General features: G+C 36.4%; 1 protein-coding gene across 6 annotated transcripts in view; it reads right to left on the bottom strand.

The window, feature by feature from the left end:
* ACSL4 (acyl-CoA synthetase long chain family member 4) overlaps positions 1 to 14311 on the bottom strand; it is a 93158-nt gene that overhangs the window by 30542 nt on the left and 48305 nt on the right. For 2 of the 6 annotated variants that reach the window (XM_059679321.1, XM_059679326.1), the window contains exons 3-6: positions 5050 to 5580; positions 4149 to 4326; positions 1992 to 2101; positions 1733 to 1871 (exon numbers count right to left, since the gene is read on the bottom strand). In XM_059679321.1, the coding sequence (XP_059535304.1) occupies positions 1733 to 1871; positions 1992 to 2101; positions 4149 to 4326; positions 5050 to 5400 (778 nt within the window). In that variant the 5' untranslated portion in view covers positions 5401 to 5580. The remainder of the gene's footprint in view (positions 1 to 1732; positions 1872 to 1991; positions 2102 to 4148; positions 4327 to 5049; positions 5581 to 14311) is intronic. The other 4 variants (XM_059679322.1, XM_059679324.1, XM_059679323.1 and 1 more) reach the window with 2 other exon arrangements.

Raw genomic sequence — 14311 nt, 5'->3', positions numbered from 1 at the left:
TGTTCTTTAAAGATATCTGTCAGAGTTTATAAACCAAGAAAATTGAAACTAAATCCTTCATTTCATGAGTACTGGATGCAGTAGCAGTACATACAGGGTGGGGCAAAAGTAGGTTTACAGTTGTTCATATGGAAAATAATACAATAATAAATAATAATGTAAGAATAATCTGTTTCATGTATTCATAACTGTAAAACTACTTTTGCCCACCCTGTATGTTAACCTCTCCTCTGTCTAAGCACATAATATGATACTTATTATCATAATAAAAACCATCTACTCAGATAAATTATCACAAAAAGATGTCTTATCTAGTGTAGAAATGAGTGGAACTAGTGGTCTGTTATGTTATTGACACAAGGACCCAGTATCCCCATAGTTTATTGCCAACATCCTTTGATGAATCAGCAGAATTGGCAACAGATCCCTATTGATCAGGACTTCACATTTACGTTTACCCCAATCTTACAGGGTCAACCTGGTGCTGAGAGACAATTCTCCATGGTCTCTTGAATTGCCACACATCTTGTGAGTACAGGCACTGCCTTTATTCTAGAATATATTTTCAAAAAAGTTTGCACAGTTAACAGCCTTGGAAGACAGAGATAGAGTCTCCCTCAAAAGCAAAGAGCAGGCTTGCTTACTGTCCAGTAAAATAGACACAATCTCTTTCTCCAGGGCACAGGTCAGGTATGCTTACTGCTCATTGTTAAGATTCAGGTTTCCTAAGATCAGGGTTCCTCTCCTATAACACAACCCACTGCAAGTGCAGGTGTCATCTAACCCTCTTCACATTGCCCTGTGGAAACTGGAGTGCAAGGAAGCAACATAAATGCTGAAACTCTGCCTACTGCTATTGCTGTGATTAAAAAACTGTCCTTCATATCTGACTCAGCAGTCTTGTATTTCCAAGAAGTGGTGGCAAGCTCACTTGCTTGTTTGCAAGTTGGTAAAATGTCAACCCCCATGTCATGCTCCACAAGTGGTAGAGTGCTGTACTTGATACCTTTTATTGCAAACATATGTTAAGTCAGTAATGATCAAATATTCATAAGCTAAGCAGAGGTTCAACCAACATTTTATTCTGCCAAAATGAATCCTTTCCTCATCTAGTAGAGTATCATTACCTTGACATTAAACATGACAGAAAAAGTATTTAAATGGAATGTTTAAGTTCTTCAACCCTCTTGGCTTCTCTGCCAAGTGTGGCATATAAAGTCACAACTACATAATGAAAAAATAAACACAAAAGTTAAATGATAAACATTTATTCAGTATATTATTTAATTTCCACAACTGGTATTTTGCTACAAGGTGGACTGACTTGTTTCTAATGAAATACCAACTAAACAGCTTTGCAATCCCTAATAAATCATTAAGATCACTAGAATTAAGCATTTTAAAAATGTACTGAATAGAAGGCCTGATACCTTTTTCTTATGTGAGGTCTAACTTAGAAGGTTATTTGAAAAAAAGAAAAGTTAGGCAGCAACCACCATAAAGTTTGAACCATTGTGTACATCTCTGCTACTTAGTAAATTTTAAAACAGTAGTTAGCTTTAGAGAAAAAGGGAGGGAAAACCTGAATACTATATGGTTTTGATAGTTTTCATACATTTTAAAACATTTTTAATCAAAGAATTTTATGCTTTTCACTCACATCATTTCTTTTCCTAACCTACTGAAATAACTATGAATAGATTAATAAGTTTGTTTTAACTGCTTTACTTACAGTTTTCTGGCTTGGATCCCAACTCTTCTACTGATTGCATGCTGTGAATCTCAAATCCTTCAGGGTATTCTGTTTTATTGACAGTCTTATTGTCCACATAAATGATATGTTTAACACAATTGATGTCTAACAATGCAGTCTGTTGAGCAGAAAGAAAATTCAGTTATTAAATATGGGCCTGCAGTAAACTCAATTACTGAACATTTTCCCGTCCTGTCAGATAACACTACCATGAATTAAAAGAAAATGTAATACGTACCTTAAGTTTACTTTCCAGAAGTTCAACACTAGTAATCAGATAGGCAGCCTCGGATTCATTTAACCCATGAACTACAGCTTCACTGCCAAGTGTGGCATATAAAGTCACAACTACATAATGAAAAAATAAGCACAAAAGTTAAATGATAAACATTTATTCAGTATATTATTTAAATCAGCCTTTAATGATAGGCATACTCACAGATGGAAAGATATTTTATAATTTAACTTGACTTCACAGTCTTTGCTATATTACACTTCAATCTTGCCTCAAATTTCCTGATACAGTATTTCAAAATTTTCCTCACAAATTCACAGAATTCTAACTTTCTAAACCTGAGGAAATCCAGAAATACAGGAAGTGCCACAATTCGTCAAAAATAGGTCATTAAGATGGTCAAGGCCAATAGGTTCTGGCTGAACTTCTAAAAAAAATTCTCAGATACATTTTACATTCAATAATATTTTATATTCATTCCAGGTGTACAGCATAGTGGTTAAACAATCATATACTTTACAAAAGTGTTCCCCTTGATATTTCCAGTAACTTACTGGCACATACATAGTTATTACATATCATATTATTGACTATATTTCCTTTCCTATGAAGTATTTTACATCTTCATGACTATTTTGTAACTACCAATCTGTACTTCTCAGTCCCTTCACTTTTTCATACAGTTCCCCAATCCCCTCCCCTCTGGAAACTATCAATCTATTCTCTGTATCTATGAGTCTGTTTCTATTTTGTTTGTTGATTTATGTTGTTCTTTAGATTCCACATGTAAGTGAAATTTTTTTCTTTCTCTGACTGACTTACTTTGGTTAGCATAATACCCTCTAGGTCCATCCATGCTATTGCAAATGGTCAGATTTCATTCTTTTATATGGTCTGGCTGACCTCTCAATGAAGGTCAGAGCTACTCCAGCAAGGGCTCCCCTGTGACACACACTTTCATTGGTCATAGTGCCAAAGAAAGGTTAAGTCCTTAAGAATCCTCACATTTTGAGGATATCAAGTCAGAAGATAGGCCATAAATCATTTTCTCACTCCTTCTAAGAAGCTTTCTCTGTGGGTCTCATGTCCACACTGATTGGAGATCTCTAAGCCCAAACTGGAGTGGACAGGGAGATCTACTCTTTAGGACAGGGGTCCTCAAACTTTTTAAACAGGGGGCCAGTTCACTGTCTCTCAGACTGTTGGAGGACCGGACTATAGTTTAAAAAAAACTATGAACAAATTCCTATGCACACTGCACATATCTTATTTTGAAGTAAAAAAACAAAATGGGAACAAACACAATATTTGTATTTGCATGTGGCCCGCGGGCCGTAGTTTGAGGACCCCTGCTTTAGGATCTAACAGACAAAGAAAACATAAACTGAAACCCAGAATAGTCAGAATCAGAGGACATCTGCTAAACTTAGATAGGCTTGGAAATTCAACTCTATGCTGGTAACCAAAACAGCAACATGGTTAAGAACTGCTACTTTTCACAAGCTGTTGATTGTTGAAGTTGGGTGATGCATATATAGGGGATTATTTTCATATTATCTATTTTTGTTTGTTTGAAATACAAACCCTTGATTCTTACACCACACCTATAGTGTTCTATTTCATTAACTAATAATTGAGTGCTGGCACTGTTCTGGGCTATTAATAATTAAATATAATTTCTTGAACAATGGCTAAAGAAATATACTCAATTTTACTTTCTAGACAACATAATCTAATGCCAGTGCAATCTGTCACATGCGTATTTCATAAGTAAAATGGAAAAAGTACAATAAGAAACCTTGAAGTGAAACAATGAACTAGAATTATCTGAAGGAATGATTTTTTGTGATTATTTGTGGGTCACTTCCTAAAAAATGCCCCCAAACCCCAAATCTTTCAAGTACAATTCACTTCCAATTAAAAAGTAAAATTCTAAATTCTATCCATTGAGCAGCCAAATCTCATATTAGCTCTTAGAAGTTATTAACTTTAACAGGAATTGTCATATATCTTTTAACTATGTTACATGTTGTTTTATAAACATAATTTAGGCAGATAAATGACTAAAGGACACCTACTTCAAAAAATCAAAGATCTCAAGACAGTTTCACATGTAAACAAAGCCCTCTCTCTCCCCCTCCAAAAACACAAGGCACTTACGAGGAAAGTTGTACTTAAAGCAGGTCTGTGCTGCAATCATCCATTCGGCCCTGGTCTCACAGAAAATGGCAATAGTGCTCTTTGGTTTTAATCCCAATGCAGTGAGTCCACTACCAAAGTTATTCACTCGGCGGTTCACTTCAAGGTAGTTCATCCATTTGTAATTCCCAAGAATTAACTGTTAAGATGAAACATTCTCTAATATTAGTACATTTGTCTAAGCAAGCAATTAAAAAAATATTCAAAGTATGAAAATTTAAAGTTGCCCTGAAGTGAATATACAGAAACTATGGGGACCTTCAGAGATTTAGTTACACAGCACCAGAATGGAATGCAATGATATTTATTTTTTAAAGTTTTTTTTGTAATGTATTTTTATTGATTTTAGAGAAGAAGGGAGAGGGAGAGATAGAAACATCAATGATGAGAGGGAATCATTGATTGGCTGCCTCCTGCACACCGCCTATAGGGGATCGAGCCCACAACCCAGGCATGTGCCCCTGGCCAGAATCAAACCCGAGACCCTTCAGTCTGCAGGCCAACACTCTATCCACTGAGCCAAACCAGCTAGGGCAGGAATATTTAAAATGCACTTGAGCCCTAACCGGTTTGGTTCAGTGGATAGAGCGTCGGCCTCTGGACTCAAGAGTCCCAGGTTCGGTTCCGATCAAGGGCATGTACCTTGGTTGTGGGCACATACCCAGTAGGGGTATGCAGGAGGCAGCTGATCGATGTTTTTCTCTCATCAATGTTTCTAACTCTCTATCCCTCTCCCTTCTTCTCTGTGAAAAATCAATAAAACATATTTTAAAAAATAAATAAAATAAAATGCACTTGACTTATGATCAAGTAAAATGTACCCTCTCCCCCTTAAAAAATAAAAAACTCAGTAACATTTTACCTTCTTAAACACCTTTCCATTTGGCTGCATTTCATTTTCTTCACTTAGGATTTCCCTGGTCCCAAGGCTGTCCTTCTTCCCAAACTTGGATATGGCGTGATCAAATAGTTTATCAAGAGTGTCTGCTCCAGGGATGTCTATGACAGCTAGTGAGTCGAAGTGCGTGACAGAGCGATATGGACTTCCAGGTTTGTCTGAAGTGGGCTTAGCTTTTATTCTCTTTGCCATGGCGTTTTTCTTCTTGGCATTGGTAAGAAAATACCATGGAATAAATATAAGGGCACTGTATATTGTTATTAACAAGTGGACAGGCAGCAAAATAATGGTGGGCACATTTAGCTTAAGATTCATAGTTGCAAGGCTTCTAAAATGGTGTTTAATTCTTGATATTCTTTGGCTTCAAAAAGCTTTATTTTGCTGAAGAAGGCAATAATGGAAGCAGCAGTAAGAGTAGCAGTATAGCCAAGGCAGTTTAATTTTAATCATACAAATAAAAGTTAGTAATCTTTGGAAGCCGACAATAAAGTACACCTGTAGGTGAAGACAATGAGCCAGACAGAGAGCAGGAAAAAAGACAAAAACAAAAAGAGTATTAACAAGTTGATAGCACCATTGATTTAAATATTCAGGTCTTTAGTTTATATAATTGATTTGATACAGAAAGCTGAAATAACTGGTCTGAAACTGGCATTTCCTATGTAAATCATTATTGCCATAAACTTCTGAATTTACTCTTTCCTAGGTTTTTAGGTATAAATGATACTCTGTGCATCATTCTGTGAGCTGAATAACACTATTACTTACACGAATGCATGAATATGATATTTAAGTTTGGCTAAACTTTGGGTGAGTAGGGATGCCAATAATGAGTTTCTCTTAAATATGTATATGTAAATCAGAAATATGTATATGTAAATCAGATTTAAATCAGATTTGGTTTTATAGCCAAAAGGGAAAACAATCCATCATTTTAGGCTTATTTCTCAAAGATCAACAAGAACTCTTTTTCTGAGTTCTTCATTAAGGTAAATTTCTCAGATAATGCTATTCACTGTCTCCTATCCCCAAAAATTAGAGCAATACAATCATAAAACCATTTCCTAAGTGTCCATTTTGTGCTCAAAATTGCACCAGTTGCATATTTTTATGACTATAGATGAACCAGTTGCACTCCAGAGGCAGGACTGGTATTATTAAGTCTGAAGTAGTGTAAGTCCTGGCAAATTAACACTTATGAGGCAATCAGCACACCAGATAGAGCGAGCATTTTTCAAACTCTTTATAGAGGAGGAGGATGCAGCTAAACCATTTCTTCAAATAAAAACACTTGCAGACTGCCCTGATATAAAACTAAAGTGGAATTGCTTTGGCTGAAGCAAGGATTGGGATTATCCAGAGTCTCACCCTGAACTTCCTAGAACCCTACTCCCAAGGTAACCACTGAAACATTTCCAATGTAAAGCCCTACAGAAATATACAAGTGCTATGTTGTGCAAGAAAAGCAATAAATGTAATTGGAGTTCAGAGGAAGTACAAACGGCCAAGAGTAACAAGTGGAGGATCTGTGGAAATTAGACTTAAGCTGGACCTTGTGTTGGGGATCTGGAAATAAAGGATAAAAATGGAGGGCATTCCTGGTAGGAGAACAACATGAAGATACAGATGTAGGAATGAAAAGACTTTGGGAGAGTGGAGAGTGCCAATAATATGGACACTAGCCTGACAGGCACAGAGTATTCGTTGGCTAAGTGGGCTACAATGGTACAGAATCTGACAAATCAGGCAAAGCTGTTTTCATTTGATTAGACAGAAAACGAAGGTCACTGCAGGTCAGAAGAACAGTGGAAAGGAACTGCAGAAACAGCCTTCAGGATACTCTTTTAGGGAGAGTGCCTTCAGCTGAGAAAGCTATTTTGGTGAGTGAACGTGTATTTTAACCATAAAAATTAAAATATTACGTCACTTGGAAACAAATTGAAGCTCATCCTTCTGCAAATCTTGTGGAAACAGACAGGCAGACTACTGACCCCAGGGTAGTTGTTTGTTTTTTACACCAATTACTATAAAATGGTAGCTTAATTCTGCCTCTGCTTTTGTTTATTAATTGAGTGTGGTGAAATGAACAAGAAACTTCAAGTGAAAAGACATGGGTTTCAGTCCCCATCTTGTTCACTAACTGGCTGTATAACCTTGAGCAAAGCCAGCTGTCTGAGCTTAAGGTAAGACTAGATCAATAGCCCTTACGTAGAGGTAATAGATCCCTTTGAGAATCCAGTGAGAACTATGAACCCAATTCCCCTAAGAAAAATATGCAAAACATTACACACAATTTCAGGGGAATCCCTGAAACATATCCATGAACTCCAAAGGGTGACACCAACTCTAAACTAAGGATTTCTGACCTAGATGATTTCCTGGTGACCTTCCAACTTCAAATTTTGTTATTTTCCCTCCCTAAAAATAGCTCTCTCAGTCTCTCTCAGAAGTCTGGTCATTCATTTCTTTAAGAAAAGGTATGTCAAATGTCTATCACAGAGCCTGGTCCTCAATATGCAAGATCCCCTCTAACAACCCTCTCCTTCATCAGACATTTCATGACTACCCAGATCAACAAATCTTTCCATTCTCTAATTTCCTACATCACTTGAAATGTCAACCACTCATTCTGATCCTTGATTGTACCATCATTTCCAAACATCTAAGCACCCAAGCATAGAGCATAGACCAGTAGTTCTCAAGTCTATCAAACACAACACCTCTTTCTTATACCAAATACTTTATAATACCCCCTAATAAACGTTAAAAGATACAGATAATCTATCTAAACACACACAATTTTAAGAATTCCTTCCTGTTATTATAAAGGGCTATAAAAATTAAGTTAAACTAAAATAATATTTGTTTCAACATATAAATTCTCAGGGACAATACTAGAAAAAAAGTCTCCAATTGAAGAAGTGCCCCTAAGAGGTGAGTACCACCTCATTCTCATTTCAGAAATTGTCAGACTTGGAGCTGAAGACATAAAAAGAAGCAGAAGGCAGCTTTTGAAAGGCTTTATAATCTAGTTGGATTTACACTGTACTGTATTGCCCTGACTGGTTTGGCTCAGTGGATAGAGCAGTGATGGCGAACCTTTTGAGCTCGGCGTGTCAGCATTTTGAAAAACCCTAACTTAACTCTGGTGCCGTGTCACATATAGAAATTTTTTGATATTTGCAACCATAGTAAAACAAAGATTTATGTTTATATATTTATTTTATATATTTAAATGCCATTTAACAAAGAAAAATCAACTAAAAAAATGAGTTCATGTGTCACCTCTGACACGCGTGTCATAGGTTTGCCATCACTGGGATAGAGCGTTGGCCTGCGGACTGAAGGGTCCCGGGTTCGATTCCAGTCAAGGGCATGTACCTTGGTTGCGGGCACATCCCCAGTAGGGGGTGTGCAGGAGGCAACGGATCGATGTTTCTCTCTCATCGATGTTTCTAACTCTCTATCCCTCTCCCTTCCTCTCTGTAAAAAAAAACAATAAAATATAAAAAAATAAAATGTACTGTATGATTTTTAGTCATTTATGTTATTATATATGTTTAATATTTTATACATGTTTACCTTAAGCCTTGAAGGTAGGGAAATGTTTTCTACTTAAATTATCATAGTATAGAGTCACATTTATGTATACACACACACACACACACACACACACAGTAGGCAGGGCTCAAAGAACATTCAAGTGAGGAGACATCAGAGATATCATTTAGTCCAAAGCTTTTCTAAGTATTTCTAGTGTAGTGACGTTCATTCATCTGAATACATTTTTATATGGATATGAAAATACAAATATAGATAAAAGTAAAAGGCAGAGCTTCTTTGGTGGTTGAGGCTGTGAAAGCCCCTGAAGGGATTCCTTGGAACCTCCAGTTCAGCTGAATATTTTAACCACTGATATTGTCTGATCCCTTATTTCACAGAGAAGCAAACCAGGGATAGTGCAAATTATAACAGAGGCCCATCTCCAATTCTGGTGCTGTTTCAAGCCCACCAGCTAGCCTCTGTTCAGTTTTGCCTATCATCTTAAAATCCTTCCTTGTCAAAAGTTTTCCAGGGTTATACTCACATCTACTGATCAATTCACTTAAAAGTAAGATTTGAACACCTACTATGTGTAAGTTTAGAGCATTTAATACAAAGATGAATAAAGCATGCCCTGCATTCTATGTATGCAATGTACATGTGTTCATATATATGGGAGGGGCCAGGACATTAGTTCACAAATATATAAGATAGAATGTGAAAAATCCCGTAAGAGAAACAAGAACAAAATGCTAAACATATTCAAGGGGGGAGGGGGGAGAAGAGATGAGGAAGAAAGTAGAACCATCCAGAAAGGTTTCACAAAAAAATGACATAGCATTTGAAGTGGGTGTGAAGGATGCCTATGTTTTCAAAAGGAGAGGGTGATGATTAAGAAATGAGGACAGTCCTATCAGACAGAACAAATGGATGAGCAAATTAATGCAGCAAAACAGTGCAGTATGTATTGGAAATGAAGCAAGTAGTGTAGCAGATGCTTTAATGCTCTCTGTGTAAAGTGCTACTCCACTTTTATGAACCAGAGCAAGGGGTAAATTGAATTGTTCCAGAGTCAACTTTACTAGATTACAACTATACTCTGAGAGGCACATGCATATGTAGGTGGTAAATGGGCTGAACAGTTAGGAGATCTGGGTTCTAACCCCAGTGTCTGCTATGAAGTGTGAGTCTGAAAAAGTTATATGACCTCTCACTGAAAAGCTCTGTATCAGTGGCACCATAAGAAAAGAGGAATACTACTTGTAGTACCTACTGCATGGTATTGTTGATGGAATCCTTCATTTTATCCAGCTTAAATTCCATGGGCAATAATAATCAGTCCCTGGAACATACTCAACAGTCTTGCTTCCCTCTTTGCTGTATGTAGCGGATAAACCATGACTTGGTTAAGCCCAGTTCTCTACCCAATCAGCACCTATATCCAACACAGCTGAATTTCACTGGAGAAAAACTTGACTGTGCTGAATGTCCCCCTTTAAATTTGCGATTGCTCCCTCAAGTGGGCGGTACTGCACTGCACTAGTCCATGCACTGGTCCACTCTCCAGGGTTTCATGCCTTCTTCTCTCCCCAGAATGCCAATATTCTCCCTGCACCCTCATTCTAAGCTGCCAACCTGGCTCACTATTTTGCTGAGAAAACTAAAAAAAAAGTTGGAAAAGCAATTCCACACACTCCCACTGCCCACCACTGCATCTGCCCACCTACTAAGCATGCTCTTTTCACTCCTGTGACTATAGATGAACTGGTGAGGCTCTCAGGTAAAGCCAACCCCCTTCACTCATGCATGACACCTTGTCATACAATGAAAACCTGGAGGTTCTGCTCTATGGATTCTTCCCGGGATTCTCCCCACTCTTGCCTCATTGATTTTTCCTGATCTACTGAATTGTTCCCATCAGCATTTATAATGGGCTATTATTTCTTTCATTTAAAAACCATTCCTTGAGAGCTGATGGAGGCCAAACTGGGAAGGAGCAGGCCAATATTCCTCACCCTGCCGCCACGGTGGCTACCTCGTCTGGAAGGTCATCTGGTCTAATTAGCATATTACACTTTTATTATTATAGATCAGCCAGAAAGGGGCAGAACATCATCTTTAGTCATGGAATAGTTGACTGTTCATGATTTTTACCTTTCTATATGGAAAGCATATTAATAACCACTTATTGAACATTTACTATGGGCCAGGCACTGTGCTCAATCCTATGCATATATTATTTTATTTAATCCTTCAGAAAACCCCTTTAAGGTAGTATCCTCATTTTACTGATGATGTAACAGTCTGAGACAGATTAAATAATCTGCCCAAGATAACATAACTAAGTAGGGATTTTTGACTCCAGTCTGCCTGATTGTAAAGTTCATGTTTTCAGCTACATTGTCTATGACCCTAGTCATATTGGTATAATCTAAATTGGTAAGAGTGACAAACTTTGTATATAAAGAAATCTTGGCAACAATTTTGAGCACTGATCTGTCCTACAAATCAATGTAGGTTTTTTAATACATCTGTCTGCTCCTTGTAAGTTTTATTTGACTCAAATTGGGGGTGGGAGTCCTTTTAGATGTCTAGTAAGTTCTAGAAGTTTTAGTGGAAAATCAAATGCAATTTTTTTTTTGGTTTTGAGGCCAAACTTAATAGTAACTATTTCATACCAGTTACTTCAAAAGTTCTGAAATAATTAGGCTAAATGCAAAAGGCATTAGTGATACATTAAGCTCTAGTATACAAAGGAAACAAATATTACATACTGATTAAAGTCCAAATTTAAAAGAAATCATCATCCCCAGAAGCATATGACAGACATATCATCAATTTAAGAATGATAGAAACTAATAAACTGAAGTCATATAAGGCCAAGACAATTTCAGAAGTTTTAGGAAATGGACTAAAGGTGCAAGCAAGGACCCATACACCTGCCAAGCTGAAACACGCAGTATGGACAAATTAATCTGTCCTTAACATAAGACTTTATAAAAGTGTAAAAAATATCTATTTGAAAATCAATGCTTAACTATGTAAGTGCTACGTCAAGAAATTACATTTTTCAATTCACACATCATTAAAGGGTAATTTACCAAATAAAGAGGTAACTCGTTAGCCTTCTGAAAAGATTAGGATTGAATCAGAAAACTATTATAAAAGTTTCAAGAGATTAAACAAATAACATACATATCGCACATGTACTTTAAAATAGCATATTTCTCCACAGATGTTGCACCACCAAGACTTTTGTAAAGGATGGAGTGCTTTTTTCAAAATCCTATTTTCTTTCACACACTATTAAAAAGTTCCAAATCATTTTAAAATGTACAGGATAAGGTTCAAATACTATGTTAAAAAAATAATGGCTGCATTTGGTTAATAAAATCAAACTTTATAGAAGCTATATTACAATATAATTAATTTTATAATAAAAACTTAATATTTTAAGAAAATAAAAGGCATTGAGAGTAGCTAGCAAGATCTTTTGCTATCAGTCTACAAGACTGAATAATCATGTGAAATTTACTTCTGTCTGATCCTTGTAAGTCTTATCTGACTCAAATTGGTAGAGCAATATAATCACTATGAAATAGCTTATATAATCAAACTTTAAACCCAATAATTATAATGAATTTGAAAACTATAATAAATACATCCATTGATTGTTATAATAAATTATAATAATACACTTGAAAACTGAAAAACAAAACAAAATAAAAACTTAGGGTGAATAATATAGATGCCCTGTATCAACACATTGCACCTGTGCCTAGCTATTTTGACTGGAAGTATCTAACAACTATGACTGATCTTTGGGTACATCTCTAACAAAGATTAGCCAAACCTGTTTACTTCATCACCTGGAGAGATAGTAATTGCTGAAGCTGCCATCCTGCCAGTCTCTTCCCAGCTTTTCCCAGAGAAGAAAGCACCTTAGCTGCCATGTTGAAGATGATCTTTCATACTCTAAGTACAAGTTCCCGCCCATAATGCCTTTAAGAACTTTCCAGTAGGCATCAGATAATGTTTTTTCTAGGTCACAGAATGGTATAATTGGGATCTTATCTATCTGTGTTGAAATTAGGCAATCTATGAGACAGTGTTGCTGCCTATAAACATCCCACACAATGTGTGCATGTATTTCCTTATTTCAGTGATCACAAAATAATTTTTTAATATGGAACTTTCTAAAGTTGGGAGTTAATTGTAATCCAAAGCTTATATAAAGGAATTTTGAGGATGAATTATGCTAGAAGTGGTACCTACTGACAAACATGATGTTACAACCCAACTTTATTAGACATCATGAAAAGAGAGAAAACTAAGTTTTGGGAGTTATATGTTTGGTGAGAAATATAAAGGTTTCAGTGCTATAGATGGGAAGCAGATAGCACAACGCTTGTGTTCAAGTAACATTTATTTTATTGTTATAATTGTTCTATTTTATTATTAGTTATTGTTGTTAATCTCTTACTGTGTCTAATGGATAAGCCTTACCATTGGTATGTATGTCTAGAAAAAACGCAGTATATATAAGGGTTCGGTACTAACTGTGGTTTCTGACATCCACCAGGGGTCTTGGAACATTTCCTCCATGAATGAGGTAGGACTACTGTACAGAGTATATCTATCTATTGTCATCTTACTTATTTATCATAACGTAATAATACAACCGTGGGCTACCAACCAGAAATGCAAGTTCAAAAAAATAAATCTGTCACTAGCAGTAATAGTGCCACATGATTTACTCTCTACATTTGTTAGAGGAGGTGCCAGTTTAATAGGTTAGCTCTTTGTTAATGTTGTTTCCCGGTCCTTCATACTGTTAAAAATCACACAACCATGTAGTCTTAAACCATTTCTTACAAAATGACCTAATAAACCACTGAACTGAGTAAGTCAGCTACCTGGCCAGCATAATGTGAAACTGTATGATGGTTTAAAAATAAATTTTAAAAAAAGCTCACTCTGCTCTTCAGTATTAAATACACCTTATAAATGAGACTAATAAAAGAACTCAAAAATGGATAAATCTGTTGAAGATGGAAATCTTATGGCCCATTCAATCAACCCTCAAATATTAGTACTAGCAAAGAAGAGAACACAGATATTCCAAGGCAGCAGGTAACTCAAAATGTATTTATATTCTTAACATTTCATTATGGGTGTGTCTGATGTTTCAGAAATTAAAGAATTCTTTTTTAAATTAAATTTATTAGGGTGAGATAATTCTTAACTAAAAAAGGAAGCTACATCAAGCCCATTGTAAGTAGCCATTGGAGAGGACTCCTAGAGTTCATGTCTCCATGTTAGGAGTGGGGAGATATTTTCCACTATCTTCTCTCCCTTCATGTCCATTTCTTTACCTGGCCTAGGCATGCTTTCCTAAAGTGAGTGAGGCAAGGGAGATAATTAGGTATTTCTGTTTTGAAGTGTATTTTGGGATAGCCAAGGCAAAGGTATGCCAATGGAGTCTCTAAATTGCCACAGACACTCCAAAGTGGCTATAAACTTCTAAAAACACTGGCAAGATGTTCCTGCTAATGGTTTTGCTAACTCTTACTCTAAACCTTGGTAGTTTTTTCTTATACATTTAGGTGGGCTGCAGGTCAACCGCTATAGATGTTTATCGAGAGAGGGAGAGGGCCGAAACCGGTTTGGCTCAGTGGATAGA

This window comes from Myotis daubentonii, chromosome X (assembly GCF_963259705.1).
Source record: "Myotis daubentonii chromosome X, mMyoDau2.1, whole genome shotgun sequence".
Classification (NCBI taxonomy): Eukaryota; Metazoa; Chordata; class Mammalia; order Chiroptera; family Vespertilionidae; genus Myotis; species Myotis daubentonii.
This window is presented reverse-complemented; position numbering and strand designations above follow the sequence as displayed.